This window comes from Nematolebias whitei, chromosome 11, assembly GCF_014905685.2.
Source record: "Nematolebias whitei isolate Nwh7 chromosome 11, NemWhi1, whole genome shotgun sequence".
NCBI lineage: Eukaryota > Metazoa > Chordata > Actinopteri > Cyprinodontiformes > Rivulidae > Nematolebias > Nematolebias whitei.
This window is the reverse complement of record NC_056508.1, coordinates 38,138,692-38,163,903: the sequence shown is the minus strand read 5'-3', so window position 1 is coordinate 38,163,903 and position 25,212 is coordinate 38,138,692. Positions and strand designations below refer to the sequence as shown.

General features: G+C 37.7%; 2 protein-coding genes across 2 annotated transcripts; one reads left to right on the top strand and one right to left on the bottom strand.

Moving 5' to 3' along the window:
• The first annotated feature begins 30 nt into the window (after window positions 1-30).
• LOC119417698 (piggyBac transposable element-derived protein 4-like) lies at window positions 31-1,911 on the top strand. Its single transcript, XM_037684963.1, has one exon. It carries the CDS (start codon window positions 104-106, stop codon window positions 1,640-1,642), a length of 1,539 nt encoding a protein of 512 aa, XP_037540891.1. The 5' UTR covers window positions 31-103; the 3' UTR covers window positions 1,643-1,911.
• Window positions 1,912-2,568: 657 nt separating this feature from the next.
• On the bottom strand, window positions 2,569-22,803 carry si:dkey-72l14.3 (Glyco_hydro_56 domain-containing protein). Its single transcript, XM_037684961.1, has 7 exons — window positions 22,627-22,803; window positions 7,343-7,958; window positions 5,409-5,657; window positions 4,723-4,869; window positions 4,442-4,528; window positions 3,625-3,807; window positions 2,569-3,173 (listed from the first exon to the last, which is right to left on the bottom strand). Exons 2-7 carry the CDS (start codon window positions 7,913-7,915, stop codon window positions 2,814-2,816), a joined length of 1,599 nt encoding a protein of 532 aa, XP_037540889.1. The 5' UTR covers window positions 7,916-7,958; window positions 22,627-22,803; the 3' UTR covers window positions 2,569-2,813.
• Window positions 22,804-25,212: the final 2,409 nt, after the last annotated feature.

Sequence of the window (25,212 nt, the reverse complement as noted above, 5' to 3'; positions counted from 1 at the left end):
AGAGGACAATGCCATTGATGATCCAGATTTTCAATTTTCCCATGATGAGGAGGATTCAGAGGACGAGTCTGCAGGTGTCCCTTCTTCAGATGAAAACCAAGAAATGCAACAATCGTCATCCACAGAGGGGACATGGACATCTAAAGATGGTAAAATAAAATGGTCAACATCACCACACCAAAGCCAAGGTAGATTGTCATCTTGTAATGTCATCAAAATGATTCCTGGTCCTACAAGATTTGCTGTCACAAGAGTTGATGATATTGAATCAGCATTTCAGCTCTTCATATCCCCACCCATAGAGAAGATAATCCTCAACATGACCAACTTGGAGGGGAAGCGTGTCTTTCAAGAGAAATGGAAGCCACTGGATCCGACTGACTTGCATGCTTACATTGGAATCCTGGTGTTAGCTGGCGTATACAGGTCAAAGGGTGAAGCAACTGCAAGTTTATGGAATGAAGAGAATGGAAGGCCAATCTTCCGAGCAACAATGTCTTTGGAGACATTTCACATGATCTCTCGTGTGATCCGATTTGACAACCGTGACACCAGAGCTGATCGACGTGAGAGAGACAAACTTGCAGCAATCAGAGATGTCTGGAATAAATGGGTCGAAATCCTGCCTTTATTGTATAATCCTGGCCCCCATGTTACTGTCGATGAGCGCCTCGTTCCATTCAGAGGACGCTGTCCATTCCGACAGTATATGCCAAACAAGCCTGCGAAATATGGCATCAAAATGTGGGCAGCCTGTGATGCAAAATCCAGTTATGTTTGGAACCTGCAAGTATATACTGGAAAGCCACCTGGAGGAAGACCTGAGAAGAATCAGGGAATGCGTGTGGTTTTGGAGATGACTGAAGGGCTGCAAGGTCATAACATTACATGTGACAACTTCTTTACATCCTACCGTCTTGGAGATGAACTTCAGAAGAGAAAGCTGACTATGTTGGGAACAGTCAGAAAAAATAAGCCAGAACTTCCCAGTGAGATTCTGAAGATGCAAGGAAGACCTCTGCATTCCTCAAAATTTGCTTTCACAGAGAAAACAACACTTGTTTCTTACTGCCCAAAAAGAAACAAGAATGTTCTTGTGATGAGCACAATGCACAAAGACGCATCTCTGAGCACACGAGAGGACATGAAACCGCAAATGATTCTGGATTACAACTCCACAAAAGGGGGAGTTGACAATCTTGACAAAGTCACAGCAACATATAGTTGTCAGCGCAAGACTGCCCGTTGGCCTTTGGTGGTTTTCTACAACATTTTGGATGTGTCTGCTTACAATGCCTATGTGCTGTGGATTGAGATCAACCAGCAGTGGAATGCCAGCAAACTGTACCGACGTCGACTTTTCCTGGAAGAACTAGGCAAAGCACTCGTCACTCCAAAGATCCAGAACCGGGTCAGGCCAGCTAGATCCCCAGCAGCTGCTGCTGTCATCGCAAAGGTCCAGGGCAGGGCATCTGACCAACCCACAATGGATCCTTTGGATACAGGTACAAAGAAACGCAAAAGATGCCAAGTCTGTCCCTCTCGAGATGACAGTAAAACAACTACCTCTTGTGTGAGATGCAAGAAATACATCTGCAAAAAGCACATAGTCACATTCTGTCCATCATGTGGGGAACGCTGAAAATGTTGACTGTCAAAAACCCGAGAAAATGCGGCAAGTTAAATGCAAAAAAAAAAAGGGTTCGTGAAGAGGGAAAAATTGAAATCAGGAGTTCTTTAATATAGTGTTGGAAGTGTATATCTCTACTTCTCATCTCTTCTAAATATTTGTATAATCTAAAATAAAGTTCTTATTGGTTTAACTTCATTTTATGACTGTTTTGAGTGGATTTACACAATGCGGGTCAAAATGACCCGCAACATAATAAACGTATTTTTTTCTCAACATAATACAAGTTAAAGTTTGACAGGGGGCGCCAGAGATCTAAACAAGAGTTCAGCACTTGTGGGGCTTTTGTAGTTTTAACACTTTTATGATCTTGACAATGTGCCAATTTTTTATTCTAAGATTTTAGATGTTAATTTAGTATAAATTTAGTTTTAATTCTAATGAATATTTTTCTGGATGCTGGACTCTGCATGTTCTCAATGTGTCTGTAGGTTTTTAGATACTCGAGGTTTATTTCTTTAAAGTCTATCATATCAAATTTAATTGTGGTTTAAAATTGATGAGTGTGAACTGGCATGACTCTTTCTTCGATGGACTCGTAATCCGTCTGGGATTTTCTCCACCACCTGATAATGGCATAAAAAAAACTACAGGCCCGTTACAAACCAAAACCTGATAAAGCTAAAATAAAACAAAAGTAATGAATAAGTAAGTGATCTTTTAAATCAAACTTTGAACTTAAACCAGGTGTACTTTTTAATTTCTGGGTTAGTACCTCAATTTAAAAAAATTAATGAAGAGAAATGAAGTTTAATATTGCTAAAACTACAAAAAACAAAACGACAATTCACCTTTTGTGTGTTTATGAAAGCTTGATAATTGTAGTTTATAAACACAAGCATGAATTTTACTGTTTTTATCATTTACAGCATGTTGGAGTTAGGGATTGTAGCTTTTGGTATGTAATCCATTGATGTGTTTGAAATTCCATCTCTGAACATAATTTATTAATGCATACATAAATAATTTATTCTTTTTTTGAAAAACATAAAAATAGAGGAGGATGACACTCATCTATAAAGAAATATAAACCAACAATCAGGAATTGTATCTTTTTAAAGGGCACTTCAGAGGAGTGCAGTTATAATACAAACCTCCCAGGTGAACTCTGTTAGCTTTTACTTTAAGGTCCCAGTCTTGAGCTTACAGCCCCCAGCAGCAGAATGTAAAGGCTCGGGGCATTCACTGGATTGGTACCACCGTTTGCAGGTAAGTTCAGTAAAGCAGTTGCACTTCCAGTAGCAGGTAAATCACTTCCAGTAAGGGTATTCTCAGTGGCACTTTTTATTGTAGTCTCCACCATGCCTTCAGTGTTTCCCTTTGCTTTTCCTCCATACGGAGCTCCATCTTTGGGCGATTGCTGATCAGAGACTTCCCCATCATCTGTCTTGTACCACTGACATTGGAAGTCTTTTTTCCAGATCTCAGCTGGGTCTGGTTCTGCTGTTTTACTGACTGTGTCTGGCTGAGCTGTGGCCTTGACCTGACGGGGAAAACAGAAAATAATAATTATATTAGCAAACACTGATGCATTCATGTAACATTTTATAGTGCCAGTGCAGTTTGGTGATAAGATTAAAAAAAGAAAAACTGAAGTTTTTTTTGCTGCACTTAAAGCAGTTACATTTTATTTTTGAGTTTTTCTTCCATTTCTAATTTTTCTTTCAGATTTTGTGAAAAGTAATAGGATATATGTTCCTATATTCTGGTTTATCTTTCAATGCATGAACACAAATTGTATAAATCAATCGTTGGACATTATAAAAGAGGTAGATCAGCTGGTAATGTATGTTTGTAACTTACTCTAGGAGTGCGGATCATGCTTATTTAGGCATTTATTGATGAGTGGAATGTAATGCATAAGCCGGGGCTATAGATCCAGCTCTGTTAATCTAAATCAATTTAAATTTCCCCGTCCTCACTATTTCTGTCACCTTCTGTACTGCCGTAGATTGGGGTGGGAGATGGAGATAAGCAGAGCTGTCTGGATTTTGACGAACACATCGACCCTTTCCCTGGCAAAGAGAGGTTGAGCAGAGCTGAGTTGCCTTGGTAACGTTGACGGAGTAAGGTCCCAGGACTTTACGGACAAACTCTGCCAGGCCTTGGCATTCTCTCTGGAAACGGACAATTTGACATCAGCTGTGCTTCATTTATTAAGATAGATTCATTTTTTTCTAAAGCCAACATTCTTCTCAGATACATTTATAATGAATATGAGCAGGCACCGAAAAGTCATCTTTTCATTTAGAGCTCATTTGGATGAAGTGAGGATGGCCCGGAAGAGTGGAATCAGATGCAGGTTCTAGTTTGATTACTTTGGGCCCAACAGGCAACAAATGAGTTTGACAAATTAATGGTGAGACAGTTGCGCTGTGTGCAGGGTTGCCAGATAAGCAATGATGAACTATTGTACTGTTGCTTTAAAATTATTATATTTTGACCCAAACTGTCACATGTGCTGAGTGAAGGTGTTGTAAGATGAGACACGTGTTGTGTTTGTTGAATGTGCACAGAATAGAGAAAAGGAGGGTGTAAAAATGTAAATCTGGCAACCCTGGTGTGTGCCTGTAGTCCTGCATCAAAGTCACACAGACAGTTTACATTGGGTCAGTGTGCAACATACAGTACTCCATATGGGGACAACATTTCTTTTTATGTACTGACAGGGCTGTGAACAGATGAAATTCTGAAACCACCAACAACATGACTACACAGAGGTATGTGCATGCATGAGATTAATGTAGGTACCTCTGTCTTTGTCTCACTTCTGTCCAAGATCACAACGCCTGCTGTTCCCATGGCAGCACTTTCTCCTATCGTGTTGACCAGGTCACCCTTTGAATAACAAAAGACAACAGCATGCCAGGGAGGGAAGGGAACCAGTTCAGCACACTTTCAAAAGTTTCCAGTAACTCACATCTACAAAGGACTGACAGCGTTGAAAATCTGAATAGATTAAAAACATATCTAATTTGAATCCTTTTTGTTGTTTACTGACTCACCCAGATGTGTTAAGTGTAATTTCTTACCTGTGATAAGAACGTCCTTGTTGAGGCATACACACTCTTTACTAAAGGAAATACTGGCAGACCAAACTCTGCTCCAGCCAGAGATCCTACTCTTAGTGCTTCTTTTATTTGACCTGATAAATAGATCCTCACTCCAAGAGTCCCAGCCTATAAAAAAAGAGTAACAAAGGTCATTTGACCTGAAAATGAAGATACTTTGCAGTACTTTATAAAAAGCAATAAATAATAGTAGCGTGGGGCAGTTGGTAGTGTTGCCTCTCAGCGAGAAGGTTGCTAGATCAAATCCTGGCCGAGGGCCTATCTGGGTGGAGTTTGCATGTTCTCTCCGTGCATGCGTGGTTTTTTTCCCGGGTACTCCGGTTTCCTCCCACAGACCAAAAACATGTATGTTAGGCTGATTAGTAACTCTAAATTGTCCCTAGGTGTGAGTGAGAGAGTGAATGGTTGTTTGTCTCGTTTGTCTCTATGTGTCCCTGTGATGTGACTGGAGACCTGTCCAGGGTGTCCCCCACTTCTCGCACAGTGACCTCCACAAAAAGGAAGAAGCAGGTAAATGATAATGGGTGGATGGATGGAATAAATCACTGTGTTGAGTTTTGTTCAATAAAGATCCTTTTATAGCTTAGTGTTCACTAACCATGAGTGTATAATTGTCACAACAAATACTGAACGAAATAAAAACACACCTGTAACTTTTCCAGGGTCAGGAGGGGGTAGAGAGCCGAGCTTCGTTTCCATAGCCACATAAGCTCATCATTAAGGGCCATCTCTGCAGGAGGGCACTGGCCACTGTAATTGGTTAATGGCGTTTGAGTGGGATCACCGTTGCAACAGCTGGGGTAAGAGGAAAACCCCCACAATGCTTTGGGCCTCAACCTTTTGACCTCCCGTAGAGTCTCCACCATGACTGACTGGGCTGCAGCCTCAAAGTCCACCTGTGTTGAGACAAGTGGATCTTTCAGTCCTCCCCAAACATTTGGTTGTATTTATTATTATTATTATTATTATTATTATTATTATTATTATTATTATTATTGTTATTGTTATTATTATTAATAATAATAAAAGAGCTTGTGATTTTTAGTCATTTAAAATGTGAACTCTTGAATACTAAATCATATTTAACATTTATCACAATGCAAAAGTCTTGAGCTATTTCTCATTTTTATACTTTACGTACAAGCAACCAGACTTTCTTGTAATCTTTCGAAGTGGATTTAATTAATAGTTCTTCAGGCCTTCTGAAAGTCTTTCAAAGTATTTTTTATTTTTAAGTTTTGGTTGCTGTTTCACTCATTTTCAGCCCAGTACATCATTGTCCCCCTTCACAAAATGAAAAGAGGGAATTGAAAATACCCTCTGTCCATTCGTTCATCTCGTGAGCATGATTACTTGAAGTTTGGAATCTCACTTAATTTTCATTTCGGTGTGTGGCTACATCCAGGCATGAGAAAGGTTCCTTTCAAAAAATGGGCTGCCATATCAAAATACAAAATGGCTGCCACCATAAATGTATGTCCATGATGTCAGCATGATAACTTGAAAAATAAGTGATGTACCGACTTCCATTTTAGTGTGGCTACATAAAAGCACAAGAAAGATCTATATCAGAAATTGGGTTGCCACGTCAAAATCCATGATGGCCACTGCCATATAAATATGTAAACTGGGCACCACTACCACTTGAGGAAACCATGCTTTCTAGTTTACTGCTCAAAAGTAGTTTCCTCAAATGGGGTGGCCCTTAGAGTGACTGAAGATGAATTTATGGGGGTCAAGGTCACCACTGGCCAGCCCCTGGCTCTGTTATTGAAAATGGTTGTGTAATAAATTGGTCCCTTGCCAGGATCTGTCACTCTGCGCTGCCTGGGACAAGAAAAAAAACCAAAACACTTCTTACACATAGTGTAAGTCCTACCCACTTGAATACTTTGCACTTGCATTAAGGTTTACTTGCATTCTGATACAAGGACTGGACAGAAAATGAGTGTAAAACAGCCAAAGTAAAGAGAAAAATAAACATTTTGAAAGACATTTAGGAAGGCTGAAAAACTACTAACTACTTTATTACTAAAAAAACAACATTTTTTTAAACCCTCCTGCTGCTCGTAAGTGAAAAGAAGCACACAGTTTAAACTGAGGCCTCTGGGGTCATTTTTGACCTGAGGTCAGCAGAAGGGTTAAATGTTACAAGAAGGTCTAACTCTGACAAAGCAAAATGAAATAAAAAAGGTGGTTAAAAACTTATGCTCAGTACTGGATGTGTCAAAACAAACAACCAGTGACTAAGAAAAAAATACCTTAAAAATGAGTAATAAGAAAATACCACAAATCTAAATTTTAGCAAATGACAATAAAGTAACAGCTTTGCTTTCTTCCAGCCTGCGTGTTTACAAAGTATACAATGTTTAGCCGTGACTAACAGTTCTCTGTCCATCATCTTTCTTTGTCTTTGTTATTCACTCACTCTTGAGTTTTTCATACCATTTGTCTATCTTTTCCTTAAACACCTACAGTATGTTGTTCTGTTCTTGTTTATCCCCCTTTGTTTTATTATTCATTTTTTTCATTACTTTTAAGATTATATTTTGAATTACTTCTTTATTTGAACGTTTCTTACCCGTGACCACTTCTCCACTTCTTCTGGAGTCCAGTTTGGGAAAAAAGTCTTCATCAGTTTCCTTGATGCCTCCTGGTACATTGCTTGTTTCTCTTGGTTCCTGGACCACTGGGGTACCCACTCTGCCCAGCGCAGCACCCCCAGTCCAAGATACCTAGGGGCTGGTAAAGCTGCTTCCAAGTCTTGCTGTGTCTTCTGGACATGGCTGTCCAAGCGTGTGTGCTGTGGAAGCCCTCTATTAACTGGTGTGTTTTTGTCTACAAAGTACGGATAGTTACCCAATGTATTTTCATAAAACACAGCTACTCTCCCCTCACGTTCCATACTGAAAGAGGTGGGATTTATTCTGTCAGCGCAGGAAGAGTCTCTGATGCCCCAGAAGATAATAAAAGGTTGTCCAGATAGGAGAGGTGGACGGGCAGGTTGAGATGGGCCAGCATTACAAAGCCCAGCAAAGGCACCAATCAAGTAGAGGAGGACTGATGATGATGATGAGCAGATCAGCCGACGGCTGCGTCTCAGTTTTGGTTGAGGTTGTGGATCTGGACAGAACGGCAGTTCAGCCCACTCCATTGAAGTAGCTCAGCTGTTCAGGCCGTCATCTCCAACCATCTTGCTGAAAAAACACAGCAGAAGTCAAACAGTCAAGTCTGTAAAATGCGTGATATACACTATTTAATCAACAAAGTCACAAGTGATTACCGTAGTAATCAGGTTGCAACAACGAGAGCTATTATATTGTTTCCCCATGTTCTTTGTTTGTTAGGATGAACAAATCACTAAAAAATTGAATAACTGTTTAGCAAAAAGACAAGGACATCTACAAATATCAAAAAGACACATTTGAGGCAACTTTCTTCTAGACCTGCTGTGTACAGGGAACTAAATATGTTGCAGTTTTTGCTTGCTGTACGATTTAGCTCTTCAGAGCAGCACACAGGAAATATGTTTCTTTACAAGAAAGTGCCATTTTTGACAGAATGCATATCCCTCATTGTCTTGCATGCCAAAATTTTGTGCAAAGCTCTCGTGCGATCTGTTAGTGCTCAGAGTAAGTGTCGGAGGCGATTCTCAGCAACTACTGCACAATATTGACAGATAGTGAATGTACTTATACAACAGTTTTAGGGTGTGGACTGCATCACTGGTGACCAGGAAGCTGAATACAAAGGTGTGGTGGACAGCTTTGCGGAGTGGTGTGGACAGAACCACCTGCAACTCAACATTGGAAAAACTAAAGAGCTGCAGGTGGACTACAGGAAGAAGACCAACCACCCCCAACCCTATCAACATAAAGGGTGGACACTGTGGACTGCTACCAGTACCTAGAGGTCCACTTGGACAATAAACTACAAGAAAAGGCAGAGTCGCCTTTTTCTTCTGAGGAGACTCAGGTCCTTTAACATCTGCAGGACCATGCTGCAGATGTTTTACCACTCGATGGTCTCCAACATCTTCTTCTATGCTTTGCGCTGGGGCAGCAGGTTGAAGAAAGCTGATGCCAACAGACTCGATAAACTCATTAAGAGAGCTGGCTCAGTTCTGGGAGTGGACCTGCAGACTCTGACAGAGGTGTCTGAGCAGAGGATGCTGAGGAAACTGCTCCAGATCCTGAACAACACGTCACACCCCCTGCATGACACAATGGACTCTTACCACTCATGTGTGCTGTGTATGGTTGCACTTTCTTACTTAGTGTACAAGCGTTTTTTTTTTTTTATGCACAGAAATGCAATAACTCTGATGTATTTAGGCTTTTAAAAACTATTTATTGTATAGTGTATAAGATAAGATAAGATAAGATAAGATAGAACTTTATTGAACCCGCAGGAAATTGTTGTGCCAGAGTTTCAGTACAAAGGAACATACACAAGGAATCACACAAGATATATATATATATATAAAAAAAAATAACATAGAATATAAAAATACTAACAAAGTTCTAAACAGGTGCAGACAGAAACATTAAAGTGTTTATTGTGGTGCAGGATTAATTTTATTGCCTTATGTGTAGAAAGGGGGAGGAGTTGAAAAGTTTGATAGCCACAGGGAGGAAGGACTTCCTGTGTTGTTCGTGGAGCACCTCGGTGGTCTAGGTCTACGGCTGAAGGTGCTGTGGTTAGAGCAGTCGTCAATGCAAGAGTTGTGGGTTCGAATCCACCAGCAGTCACATGCCGAAGTGTCCCTGGGCAAGACACTGAACCCCTCATTGTTTCCAATGTGTGTCCCATCAATGTATGAATGTGATAAAGCTCTGATTAGTCTCTTTAGAATGATTTTTTTTTTCAATTAGCTTTTGTAGAGATCTAGTAGAGTGCTTTATGAATGGGTAAATGAGGACACAGATTGTAGTGTAAAGTGCTTTGAGTGTCTTGATAAGATAGAAAAGCGCTATATAAGTACAGTCCATTTACATATGATAGGTTGAGCCAAAATACTATTATTTTAAAGCAGCAGTTTTATATTTTTTGTCGTTTCCTGTTTGACAACCCTGCTACTACATCAAGTTGTAGCTAAATATCTGTAAAACTAAGTTGGAGATATTTTCGTTTTCTAGAGTCAATTAGCTATGGCAGCCATCTTGAACTGGATTGACTCCAAATGATAAATAGGGTAGAAAAAAATTCAGTGAATACGTTCTGAAAGTTTTCTTAAAATTTGTCCAATATCTTTAGATATTTTGCTACTAGGCAAACAAATAAACACATGCGCGCACATACATTTACACACGGTATGAATGCCTGTCTTTTCATGCGATATCTAAATTTTTTTTGTAGGGTATTCAAACCTGCTGACTTGTACATGTTTTGTGTAAGACACACACACACATTTGGACTGCAGAGTTTGCAGCTGGTTTGTGCAAAATACACAAACCTGCTGACATTTTGTGAGTTGGATCATCTAAAGTGTAAGAGACCTAATAAGTTTTTGAAGGAGGAGGAAAATAGCATGAGCTGTGACCATGCTGGTTTGTTTCTTGCTTTTGCTCACTTGTGAAAAAAAGTGATGCACGTTGTCATGCTGCAGCCTTCTGAATATTGTCTCCAAGGTCTTGCTCATTACTCAGTCCGTGTTTTCTGATAGCAAAACAGAACTTATGTTCTTTTCAGCATGGTAACATTTTATTTTATAAATGAGAAGGTGGAATCATCTTGTAAATTTAATGTGTCCACTCTTTGCAATACTGGATAATCTTGAAAATTCACGTAGAAAATGCTTTAAAGTGCTAAAACTCTCTGTTTATGGTACAGCTCTGTGAGTTTATCCTCCTTTTGAGTTTACATTTGAAACTTGTCTCAAATTCAGAAACCTTGGGAAATCTTAATGCCACTTCTGTCAGTAAAAGACACACATGGCGAGATATAACTAGAGCCTTTTTTAAATCATGTAATTGTTTGCAGTTTTGCTAATTGGTGACAAAAAAAAAAAGTCAAAGTTTTATGCTTTTCAGCTTTTTCTCTTTCACTGAGATATTTTCACACATTTTTCAGAGAAAAGTTTAACAGTTGCTTGTTAGCCGTTGCAGTTCTCCTCGGGAACCTGTTCTCTAACAAGCCATTAAAAAGGGAAATGTCCCGCTGTGTTAGACGTGACTGGAGGAGGCATCGTATCTATAATTTTAAATGCCATGGATTCGTCGAACATGCAGGACAATATGCTACTTGTTAACAAACACACGAAGGGAACATCAGCGTTTTCTGCCTCATATACTGTACACTTGTGCACGTCTGCTGCAGGTATTTTTGTGTTTGGATAGTTTAACACACACAAAAAAAATTATGATGGTTTAACAACACAGCATGAAAACATAAAACCCACCAGTATTGTGAGATTTATTAAATGTAATGAGTAAACAGATTTCTTAAATATCACAGTGATGATTTCAAAGCTCTTGATTTAATTAAATCACATTAACAGTTTTTTTCTGTGTTCACATCTTCAGTCATTTAGAGGTAATAAAAATTAATTTTTAAGTAAAATAGCTTCAGAGAAGAATCACTTTAATTCACAGTTGCCTGTGAATTGTGTGTAATCTTGTGAATTGAAAGTTTCTAGCAGATTTAAGCAGGCGAGATTTAAAACTTGTGCATGCATTTTTTATTTATAAAGTTTATTATTTTTTTTAAAACAAAACAATTCTGTATACAATAAGAAATACAATCACAAATAAAATGAAAGGCAGCAGAAAGAAGATTTTTTTTTTTAATATCTGCCCCTTTTTCCAAAAAAATAATTCAAACAATAATAATCTTCAAATAAAACAAAATAAATAACTCCTTCTCGAGCAACAATTCGTACAAATACACATTAAGCTATTTCATATTTTTTAACAAACCAACTTTGATCATTCTCTTAAACATACACACTGATCTGGCGTTTTTAACATCACTCTCCAGATTATTCCATAATCTAATTCCTTGGATTGAAGTAGACCGTCCCTTCAAACTAGTTCTAAATTTGGGTTTCACAAATATTTCCTTCCCCTTAAGATTATAATAAATTACTCTTTTAACAAAATTATATTGGATATTTAAAGGTAATGTGTTATTATGAGCCCTATACATAACTGATAAAATATTATAATCTACCAAATCATGGAACTCCAATAACTTCAGTTGATAAAATAAAGTACTTGATGGGTGACTGAAATGCTTTCTAGTAATAATTCTTACAACTCTTTTCTGTAAAACAAAAATAGGATTTGTAATTGTTTTACATACTTTCCCCCAAACATCAATACAATGTCAGTTTTCATTTTGAAAGCATTACCCAGTCTGAGCACAGATGTTCCTGGAAACTATTCCAGCTGCTTGGTTAGGCTAGGAACATCTGTGCTCAGTATAGACTGGCGGTTTCCCATTTAAAATGGGAGACTCCACCAGTGGTCATGAAGAATGGCCGGCCTAATGTGTGTGTGCTTTAAAGTGCAGGTGGGACTGCATCATGGATCAACTCTGTGCCCCTTCTTGTTTTCTCTGGTGACAGACAGACTAACAGGAACCCTGTGGACAGCAATGTTTGCAGATGACATTGTGCAACAGGGAATAAGTGGAAGATAATTTAAAGAGGTGGAGGTATGCACTTGAAAGAAGAGGAACTATAGTCAGCTGTTGCAAGACAGAGTCCAGGAGTGTGAATGAGAAAGAGGCAGGTGGAACAATGAAGCTACAAGGAGCAGAGGTCACAAAGGTGCAGGACTTCAAGTACTTAGGGTCCTGATCCACTCTTATATGGAGTGTGGTGAAGAGGTCAAGAAGAGAGTCCAGACAGGATTGTGTGGACGGAGAAAGGTTTCAGGTGCTATTTGTGACAAAGGGGTGGCAGCAAACGTAAAAAGAAAAAAGTACAAAAGACTAATATGAACAGTGGCATTAACAAAAAGACAGGTGAAATAACTGGAAGTAGAAGAGCTGAAGATGTTGAGGTTCTCCTTAGGAGTGCCAAGGATGGAGAAAATTAGGAGTGAGATCATCAGATGTACAGCATAGTAGAGACCAGACTGAGACGGTTTGGACATGTCCAGAGGAGGGACAGTGGCTGTGGTGTAGTCTACACCTTTGTAGTGGGTATACTGTGCTTAGAAACCAAAGTACATTGGTTAGTACAATGCAATCGTCAATTTATTTAGATTTTTAAGCATATTGAACATTTCCAAATGTCTCTAATGCTTATGAACAACAAACTTTGTACAACAGTTGGCTTTGTATTAAAATCATGTGATAGAATTTATTAAATAGTATCAAAGCAAAGCGCTGCATACCGATAGACTGTTACGGAAGCGTTTAACTGCCATTTAATGTATCACTGACACGTGTCTAATGGCATGTCATGTGCACTTTTACGTGGGTATACTGGAATTCTTAAGCTTTTCTAGTGGGTATACGGAGTATCACGTAGACTACACCACTGGACAGTGGGAATATTTATAAAAGAATGTCAGAAATTCAGCTGGCAAACAAAAAGGACAAAGAGGAAGATCAAAGAGGAGATATATGGATGCAGTTAGAGAGGACATGGAGGTAGTGGAGTGAGGACAGAGGACAAAAGAGATGGAGAAGGATGACTCACTGTGGAGACACTTTAAAAATGGAAAAGCTTAAATAAGAAGAAATGCAGTTTAGACTTTGGCAGAAATAGCTGCTTAGACCTTAGGTCCTCATATAGATCATGTTTTCTCCTCATCTTTTTACAAGTCTGTAGTTCACCAGCTTTAAGGAGTGCTGGGGATGAGATTAGCCAGGGTTAACATGCGTCAAGTTGCCTGAACCCCAGTAATAACTGCTTGCAGTTCTAGTTTTACTTGTGTTTCTATTAGATATTGTTCATTTGGATACGCTCTAGCTTTCATCTAACAAGGTTTCATCAGTTCCTCTGGATGGATTCTTTGTTGAGAAGTATTTGTCCAGAAGACCTGACTCAGCCTCGTTAGATTCATCTACCTGGATTATTGAGCACGCATCAGGGCTCTAATTTTCAATTTTGTTTTTCACTAAGTAAAGAATTGAGGGGTATTAATGGTAAAAACATCTTTAATGTAACATTAAATGTGCTTTTATGTTAATAAAAAAATTATATTTGAAAATACCCTTACAAGAACTGTAATATATTTTTAAAGCAAATCAGTCTGTAACAGTGTCTACATCTCTTAAGTTAAATAACTTTGGGAAGTATTATTGTATTCTTTAGTTTTTTAATGACTTGTTAGTTGGGTGGCACAACTGGTAGAGCTGCTGCCCCTCAGCGAGCAGGCCACATGGTTCAAATCCTGGTCCGGGGACCCTTCTAGGTGGAGTTTGCATGTTCTCTCCATGCATGTGTGGGTTTTCTCCGGGTACTCCACTTTCCGCCCATAGATCAAAAACATGCATGTTAGACTGAATGGTAACTCTAAATTGTCTCTAAGTGTGAGTGAGAGTGAATGGTTGTTTGTCTCCTTTGTCTCTATGTGTCTCTGTGATGGACTGGAGACCTGTCCAGGGTGTCCCCCGCCTCCCACACAGTGATGGGTGGACATGGGCACCAGCGACCCAAAAAGGAAGAAGCGGGTAAAGATAATGGATGGATGGATGGATGGATGGATGGACAGACGGACGGACAGATGGATGGATGGATGGACCTGTTAGTTTAGTTTGGCATCATAGTACATGCAATGTTCCTAAACTCATGGCTGTAAAAATTGCATTATATATTTTTAATTATTATAAAAATGCCGCACATTGTGTTCATTCTTTGCACATCCACGATGTTAAAGCTAAAACAGAAAGGGAGAAGAGATGAAAATGTGTTTTTTTTTGTTTTTGCAGCTGTTGATAATATCCCCATGCATTTTACATTGTCTATTTCATGCTGCAGCACTGGTTTGTTCTTGATATTTTAAACACATTTTCTGCTTGAGACCATGCTTATACTATAATATTTCCTCGCTAACTAAAGAAGCACATTTTTCAGAACCTAAACACACCCTGTTCCATCTTTTTATCTGCCCTTGTCCACTTTAAAGTAAAATATTTTCTGACACCCATATGATATATATATTTACTCTTTAATTGGCAGAATGTAGTCTAAAATAAATAATATAACAGTGTTTTAAAAAGAGGTTCACTCAGAAGATTTAATAAAACTGTGGTTTTAGGCTGATGGTCTTAAAGTTCAGACTGTCACACATTATTGCTTACATTTGGTATTAGCGGTGCAGTTTATTATTATTTTATTTTTCTCAAAGGTGCCTTTAAGTGTTACGTCTGTAAGTGTTACCTTTTTTGATTCCAATAGGTGTAATCCCATCATGCTTTATGTAATCCTTCCCTTACTGCTGGTAACGTGAGATGTGGCTAATCTGTTCCGGATAAGCTTCTTCTCTGTGTTTACTTTCATGTTTGCTCAACTTCTTATCTCGTTCCTGCTGCCTTTAAATAAAAGAACACATTTAGATTACATTTTATTGAGTTTGTGTTAAATCAACCTTTCATTTGCACAGTATTTTTCCTAGATATCTTTTTAAATTAATGAAACAGGTCAGTCAGACATTTTTAGTTTAGTTTTATTAGCAGATTATTTTTGTAACAACGTTTGTGAATAATTTAGTTCAATGTTATGCCCTTGAGCTAAGAGGGCATTAATTAATTTTAATAGACAAACACCACCAATTACACAAGAAAATACCTGCTGCACATTTCATTTGATTATTTTTCTATCTAATCATGTTTTTCTATGGCAACAAACCACTCACCTAATAGGGTTTTATTTTGAATCCTAAATGCCAAAATTTGCTAATAAAATTTGAGTGCTGCAATCCTCAATATGCTACTAAAAATCTTTAAAGCTGTCTAATATTTGAAATTCTGCTTAAAAAATGTTTCTTACCTTCAGGGGGGAAATGAGAGGAATTCAGTGATGTGTTTGAAAAAGCACTCTGAAGTGTGTTACATGGCTTTCCTAAAAGTTCTTCGGCTGTACATTTTGTGCAGCTCTGTAGGAGCTGATGAGGATGTGAAAGCAGCTAAAGTTAGAACGATTAATTCGTCATTCCAACCTGAAGCCAAGGAAAACCCAGTTCAGCCAGGCTCCAGCAAAGTCACTGTAACCCCAGCTAAATGGATTAAGTAGAAATCATTGCATGTTTGATAACAGAGGAGCCTCTTTCATAGTCAGTATCTGTAATATTCATAACATGTATAAAGGAATACGTTACCTGCATTCAGATTTAAGTACAGATTATGTACTCTGTTTACTTCAAGTAGAAAACTGGCTTAAAAATCACATTCTACTCAGCCATGAGTATTACTGTCATGCTTCAAAATGAAACATTTAGTTGGATATCTATTTCAGCTTTGTTAAAAACGCTCTCACTGTCATTAGAAAAAAAGGTTTTCCTTTTAAATACACTTGGCCAAGAAGTTATTTACTTATATTTGGCAAAACATTTGACTGACATGAGTTTTTCTGTTTATTTAAGGGAATGGTCATCATCTTCAGCTCCTTTAATCTGTGGGGTCCCTCAAGGGTCTATTTTAGGTCCACTGCTTTTTAATCTTTATATGTTGTCTTTGGGGTCCATTTTAGAAAACGTAACATCCCTTTTCATTGCTTGATGATATTCAGTTGTATTTGTCCATTAAGTCAAACAGGGTCACAACTGGAACCACTCCTAACTTGTCTAAATGACATTAAAGTATGGTTAAATCTAAATTTCCTGAATTTAAATGAAAATAAAAACGGAAGTCATCAGCTTTGGTAAATGTAATGCCTCTGACACTCTTGGCCCCTTGGCTTCATACAGCCACTCCACTGTCAGGAAGCTGGGGGTTATTTTCGAAGTGCTTTTAAATTGGACAAACAGATAAATGCAGTTGTGAAATCCAGTTTCTTCCAAATGAAACGTATTGCCAAGGTGAAGTCCTGTCTCCCTTTCAGAGATCTGGAAAAGGTGATTCATGCATTCATTAGCTCTCGTTTGGACTATTGTAATACTTTGTATGTTGGTTTAAGATAAATCATATCTGCATCGTTTACAAACCGTCCAGAACGCAGCAGCTCATCTTTTAACAGCAACTAGAGAACATGAACACATAACCGCTGTCCTGGCTTCTCTCCTCTGGCTTCCTGTCCACTTCAGGTTGATTTTAAGATTTTATTGCTTGTTTTTAAAGTCTTAAAATGTCTGGCCCCGTCATATTTATGTAATCTTGTTAACATCTACACTCCAGTAAGAGCACTCTGGTCTACTGACCAGTTTCTCTTAGAAGTCCCCAGATCCAAACTGAAGTCCAGATGTGATCGGGCTTTTGTGGTTGTTGCTCCAAAACTGTGGAACAGTTCACCTGATCCTCAGACTGTTGAGATTTTTAAATCTTTGCTCAAAACGTATCTTTTTTCCTTGGCGTTTGATCTGGACGTTTGAGAACCAGTTATATCTGATTTTTATTGTTGTTTTTTTTCTTTTACTTCATTGTTAACTTTTTTGTCTTTCCTGAGTGGCACAAGATGAATTTGTTTTTTGCTCTTATTGTTTTCATTTTAATTTGACTAAATTGTAAAGCACTTTGGTCAGCTTTATAAATAAATTGACATTGACATTATTTAAATGAATGATTATTCATGTATTTGACAAATACTGTATTTTAACAATAGATCTACTGTTTGATATCTATTATTTATTAATAGGAAAGCCTATGATTTTTTTTGCATGTGAACTGTACAAATTAAACACATGCACTGAGCTATTTTATTCTAAATATGTTTATAAATTGCACTAAATATTAGAATCTTAGAATTTTATGTATTTATTTTTTAATGTAGAATCTTTACATGCATGTCATTTGTGAGTTTTTGTTCCTAAACTGTTGTTCAAAGAACTTGCTTCCTTTATCATCTTCAAATCCAATTTAAAGAAAAGTCTGTGTTTAGGAAGTGACAACATGAAATTCTGCGGTAATTATTAGAGTTTTCATTATCTCGTTGAGCTCCGTGCTGCTTTATCATCTTGAAAAATATGTTTTCACACAGTTGGCTGTGTTATCCTTTTCCCCGTTGAGTCTTTTAGTTCTGTTTTGCACCAGTTTTCTTCTTTTCACAACGTGTTTTTAATGACTGTATCAAAAAATATATTAAATATGCTGTGATGGTCAGAGCAAGATTGTGAAAATAATCACCTGTGGCAATTTGGGAGGCATTTTGATATTGTGACAAAGGAAAGCATTTTTTTAATGGAGGAGATAAATTTACACAATCACTGTCAGGTAGACATTTTTGTTGGTGGTACAACTGTTAATTAACCCACTTAAAAATCCTCCTGAAGATCCCGGCTGACCGACCTGACTCGCGATGGAGATCCATAACTACACGGCAGCAATTGCAACTGAAGCAGCTCCTGTTTCTGTTGTAATAAAACTGGTTCCTGGGTGGCTCCAGATGTTTTCAGCAGAATGAATATCACTGCGTATACCTAATAAAACCCCAATCCTTAGGTCCTCATTTTGCTAAAATATTAATGCAGTAAAAAATGCAACAATAAACAAAAGTAGTTCTCTCTAATTACAGCCCTGAAAGTTAACCATCCAGTAGACTCAAACTAATAAAAAAGTTGCATGTTACACATTAATATAAAAATACTGTGAGCTAAAAGACCATGGTATTCCTGTTACATGTGCCTTTAAGCTGGTGCCTGTTTGGTGTTGTTTCCTCAGGTGAACTTGCTCAGACCTGATTAGTTAACTAGTAAAGTGGATGGAGGAGACTTGGGTCACTCTTTTTTTCCACACTTTATTACAGGAAGTTGTTTGATAACTTTTGGTTTTATAGTTTCAAGTGATGGGACCAGTGCTTAATTTGAGCCGGATCCTGCCGAAACAGGATACTCTTGTTTTGATAGGGTGGGTTATAACTGTTTGCTTGGATCAGGTAACTCTCAGGCTTACTAATAATAAGATTATGAACAAATTTGACTGCCTTGAATGAATAAAACCTATAGTGGACATGCAATCTGAAAATAATTACATAAACACTAATTTTAAACATAACATCTTACGAGCTTCCTAATACCATAAGAACTTTCCCTTCACGTAAGTATTTCTGCTTCTATCCTAAAAGTAAAGTCATGGAAAATTTAATTAAAAACACAAAAATATAATTAAACTGCCCAACTAAATTGCAAATCAGTTTTACAGTTTAAGTGGGTCATTAATACAATTTTGATTATTTATTAAAAATACGTGAGAAATGTTTGAATCTGAGAGAAATGTTTGATGGGTAATCACGTTACGTAGCTACATCATGTATCAAAACAATGGCACCGATTTGTCAAAAATAACAGTGATCTAAATGTTGAAAAGACAGTCTAATTTATATTCATTTAAAAAAAAATCTTCGAATTGTACATCTAAACAACCAAGAATTGAAGCACATGAAGGCAGAGGCAATAGAGACTGGAGCAGGTGCGAGGATGCTTGAGAGAAGCAGAGCATGCTTTATTCAAATGGGGAGAGCTGTTGGTCAGGCTACTTCTTATTGCTGTCTAAAATAGTTATTGAATCAAGTGTTTACAAATGTAGGTAAACATAGATGTTTAACAACCTGTTCAAATACGCCAGAATGCAGGAAATTGCATCTACTTCATTCAAAATTTTCTGGGGAAGGACCCCCAGACACTCCATCCACCCTGTGCTATTTGCGTTCTGGCATCGTTTGGTTTGCAAATTAAGCACTGGACGGGACTGACTGCCTTTGCTTCATTTGTTTATTGTTTGATTTGCTGATGGATTCTGGAGTTGTTGGTTGGACATGAGTCCAGATCCTTTGAGCCCTTTGTGGTTGGTTTTCCTTTTTGTACACCCCAACGCATTGTTCGTGTTGTTGGTGAAGTCCTGTATTTATCTTCATTTATTATTATTTTTTCAGTGAACTGACTGAAACTTTTTTAACATCCTGCACTTTTTATATTCATTGCATTGCTCATGTCTGAGCTCATATCAGATCATTTTACATTAATGTAGACAGTGAGACAACAGTTTTAATACAGTAATTTCAACATTTCTAGTCTGAGCTGTAGCACTTCCCTTCTTACTTCAAATCAAATAACACCCAACTATTATTGGTCAGTTGCAATTAAATCAGATAATGTTTTTCTATTGGGTTGACCTCATGTGCAAGATGACAGTAACTTAACCCTCCTGCACCTCCTGGAGCATCAGAAGGGTTAACACTGACAGGTACAGCAGATGTGCTTTGGTCTAGATTTTATCAATATTTTGTGCAGATGCAAACAAAAATCATTTGATAAAACAGATAATATATGTGCATCTTTTGTTGTGTGTGTGTGTGTGTGTGGGGGGGGGGGGGGTCATTCTGTAGTAAGTAAAATAGAATGGAAAGACCAATATTTATAAACTTTAAGAAAACAGAAAGAAAGTTTCATGTCGTCATCAGTGGGACCGGCCATGGTCAAAGTGGAACATGCAGACCAGTGAGCGGAGAGGCTTTCACCTCATTACAGAATGTGGTAAAAACTCGTCATCACGCTTTATTTTCTTTCACAAAAATGTGTCAGTTTATACTGATTTTAGTTCTTAGTTGACCATCAGTACTGTTTTAGTGAAGACACTACAAACTTTATAAACTAAAATGAACCTAAATAAAATATTAATGTCACTTTTGAAGCAAAATTTGCATATGATTCATTTGGCATGCTTTTGTGTTTTATTAATATATACTGTAGGCGTTAAAATGAGGTGCCATTGTTTCATGTCTAAATGTGCTTTTTTTTTAAACCTCTAGTTCTTTTTTCATTTTATCTTTTGTTTTTGTTTACTTCCTTATATGGATGGATGGGAAGTCATGGAGTAACATGTTTCAAAATCAGAATAAACTTTATTGTCATTGCACAGTTAAGCACAATGAAAATACATTCCAGTGCAGCCGTCCAAAGACAACAAGGGTAGACGGGGGTGCACGGGGGCTGCAGCTACTTTGTGAAGCGCTGCCCTTATCGTTTAGATAAGTAAAGGGAAGAGAAACATGAGGAAAGGAGTCTTTTAAAGGACTTTGTTGTTTTCAACCAGTTTGACATGACTGTCAACAAGAAAGAGGGCCAGCTATGGAGGAGGGGGCGTGACAAAGAGACCATCTTAGCACCAACATAACTGGTTTGTTCCACTTTGGAGTAAGCTGTTGGGGGAAGAATCAGTTTTGTGTTGTGTGTTTCTTTGACTGATGAAGCCTTCCGGATCGAAGACGAAACGTTTCAGCACAAAAATAGAAACTGTCCAGATGACCTGACTGAAAAATGTTGGCTTGTATACCTGGATTATTGAGCATGGACTTTATGAGGAAATAAGGTATTTAAAAAGGTCTCTCATACTGTGTCCTTGACACACAGGACACAGTGTAAGGTAGCAAAAAAACTACCTCAGCACAAAAAAAAAGCAACAAAGATACATGACATGTTCCAGGGAGAGAGACCAACAAAGGCGGTGAGATTGTCTGTAAACACATCCTGAAAGTTCCATAGTCCTGATAAGATGGCACAGTGTCTATCAGCTGGCTCAACTCTGATAAGGGTGCACAGATGTTCTCCAGTGGGGAAGCAGGAGCAGAGCTTCATTATTTACATATCCTCCAGGAGCAATTTGAGATAAGTTGGCCTATCCAAGGCCAAGTGGGGAAGCCATATTTCAATAAACAACAATTGTTTGGGGGCAGGCCGACTCTACTGATTTCATGTCTGCTTCATAGTTTTGCTGCTGCACTCAATGGTGAATCCAAACAGCCAGATGTGTGGTCATTCCTTCGGTCCATGCTCATAGCCTTCTCCAAGGTTGATTCCTTCATGCCAGTGAGTTCCAGGCTCACAAAGTATCTGAGTCTGAGCGCTTGAGCGCTGAGACCAGCTGATCATATTAATAATTTACGATTCGGAAGATATGTAAAGAGAGGCTCTGAGAAAGATTCACAGGACTGTGGCTGCCTGTCTGGGAGGAGTTGATGGGGGACAGAACAGCTCCCGTAAACTATCTTATCACCAGCAAACTGGTTGGTCCACTAAAGGAGTGTACTGCTTAGTGGGGAAAACAGTTTACTATGGATTCCTCAGACTGATGACGCCCTCTGGATAGAGGGAAAAACATCTTTCCACAAAAAAGAAACTGTCCAGATGACCTGATTGACCATTATCTACCTATGGTCCTTGTCTTTGTTCATAGACCTCTTGTGTTCTGTTTGTTGTCACAAGCCTTCACCTCCATATTCTGTGTGGGATTTTTTTTCTCAGCTCATATTTATTAAACTGTCCTTTTTGATCCAAAAAATTGAGTTCAGCATCACCCCTTTGCTTTGACTAAAATGTAACTAGCTATACTATATATTTTTAAGTCTTTTGTTAGATTTTGAACAATTCTGATTTTGTTTTTTCATTCAAACATCTTCAGCGATACATTTTCTTGTAGCTAATTGTGGGTAAATGCAAATGTTTTAAATGAGTTTCAAATAGCTGCCAATGCACTGGCCAGATGTTCTCACAGTTTATATCTTATTAGTTTTGATCAATATCAGAAATTATTGATTATACTGGATTGAATGGCATTTTTGCAACATATCATCACACGTTTATGTACTGTGGGTATATAAATCTGATATTTTAATATTTTTTATTTATTATGCAAAAGTCACAGGGAATTATCCAGTTGCTCAACAGCTTTACTTGTATACACATGTTGCTTAAACACTTTACTAAAATACAAACAATTTAAACACTTCACACGTCACAAAAAGTTCACACGAGGTTAACTTACCCTGTTTCCTGTTCTTGTATTTAGTCTTTTCAGTCAGACATCTGAGTTTCTGCTCCTGGCTGGGAATTATTCTGTCTTCAGTTTTATTCTTTACTGTCCTAGATAGAAAACCCAAAGAATCCTGCAGGATTTGTGAGGGCATGGATGAGCTATTCGTGAATAACGTGCAACACAAAGGCTCCTGACATCCGGAGGAGGCAGATTGAAAGAAAACGAGGGAGGGAGAGAAGGAGATGAAAGGCCAGAAATAGACAAGATAATTAAAAGGTGAGCGGATGAACAACTAAGATGGAAAGATACAACAGAGGAATGAAAGGGATCCGAAGAGAGATAGAGAAGTCATTTAAGGTCTGTCCTGGGGATTGGAGGATGCTCGGGCGGGCACATGTGTGAGTTTGAGACTTCACGTTCACAGCCAGGTTAAGCTTCAGACGGTAAGCAGGGTCAGCATAGACCACGCAGGCTCACATGACCAGCGAAGCGCTCGGTAATCCAGTAATCCGCTGCTCTTCCACTCATGCTCCTGCTAAACAACGACCATCTCCTTTGTTAATTAACTGTAATTTTTAAGTTTCTCTTAAACTCCACCCGCCCCCCCCGTCTCTGTCCCTTTCTCACAAATCCCCAATCAGCCTAATCTAGTTTACTCCATGACAGACTTTGTTGTTCTCTGTTGATCTTTTGGTAAAGTTTTCTTTAAAGGATTGCTTCATATTAAACTGTCATAATCATAAAATAACATATTTTATAAGCATAAAGGAACTTATATAAATGTTAGCTTATTAAGTGTCATTTTGGAGTAAAAAAATTCTGGACAAACATAACCAAACATTTATGTTGTTTTACTGCAAACCTGACAAAAATGTATGTTTTTTTTTTTAATTCATTCAACCTTTATTTATACAGGTTAGTCTCATTAAGGGCTCATTTACAAGAGAGACATGAATGTTGACTATGTTTCAAAAATGCTATAGATAAATGAATATATAAATGTTCTAAATACAATTTACAATTCTTCTGCTGAAGAGCTTTGGTGCATGTCACTCTACAGTTATGTTGTTTATTTGTCATATGCAGGTTATCACAAGGTCAGCAATGAAATGAAATGTTCAGGATGAGAAGAACCGATTCGACTTGCTAAAAACAAACAAACAAAATACTAAAGCATGCAATAAAGGTGTAAAATAAACTTTAAAAAAATGAAAAAGAAACATAATATTTACAAGGTCCAAAAAAAATATAGTAAACAACAGCATGGTAGAATATAATGGTGCAAAAAGGATGAATCAGTATAAATAAGTATTTCACTGGTAGTAATATGTGCATGATATACAGTATATTACACATAACTAACATAAATCACACAGGTTATTGCACAGGTAGTGAGTAACATTGAGATTAACTGAATTTTGATGGTACAGTAGTAACATGCATGATACAGGCACATAGTGCAGCAGCAATAAACATATTAGATGTCGCAGATGTGGCTTAGTGCAATGTTATTGTTAGTTGTTTAGTGTTATTATCAAGAGTTCAGAAATCTGACATCTTGTGGGTAATAACGGTGTTTGAGTCTTTTTGTGCGCGATGGCAGACTCCTGTATCGTCTGCCTGAGGGTAGTAGATGAAAAAGTCCTTGTGCAGTGTGGGTGAAATAGTTCTTGAACTAATTCACTTCTATTACTTGTCAGCAACTATTACTCCAAATTTGAGCCCAAATCTATAATATTGACTGAGTTGCAGCCATTTTGGGCCTGTTTGAACTGATTTGTCTCAACTATCTCAACCTTAAATCTGTTTTTACCTACAATGGTATATTGTGTTGATTCTGTGAATTTGTTTTTAAAATTATGTTTTTTTTATCCATTGTCAATTTAAACTTAAGATAATTCTAAGTCATGGCAAGTCTTTAATCATTTTTGAGTAAGTAAAATTAAATATGGACATGACATTTTCTTATGAATTAAACTGATAGTTTCTGTTATTCTGTAAAAATCCAGTGTAATGGTTGGACATGTCGTATAATTCTTGTTTATGGGTTTCATTTGTGTTTTAGACTTACATAAAATTGAAAAAAAAAAAGAAGCATTTCTGTGTCTGGTTTTTGTGCAACAGTTCACGCTTATATTTTCCAATTTTGCCCACATTTTTCTGCTTGTATTACCTTCTTTACCACGCTGCTGTTCGCTTCATTGTTTGTACCTTCATTCGTTGTGTCTTTTATATTATCATCCCAGCCTTTTATTTAGGCACATTTCTTTTTCATGCTCCATTTTTCTCTGTTAACTTACCTGTCATTTTTTCCATTAGAGCCGCCGCTGTACACAGAGTAGCTAATAACCTGGTCAAAAAACAGCAGCTGTGCTCTCATGGCTTGAAGTCCCCCTTTGCCCCTCAGTGTCCTTGCTGCATGGGCTTTATTTTGTATTTTCTCCCTAAAAGCATCTAAAATGGAGCTGGAGCAAAGTTAGTTAAAAATGAAATGCCCTGATTTCTTTGTCTTATTTATATTTAAATAATTAACTACAGTCATGTCCATTAAAATTAAATTAATCAAATAAATATTTTGACGCAGCTGAAAAAACT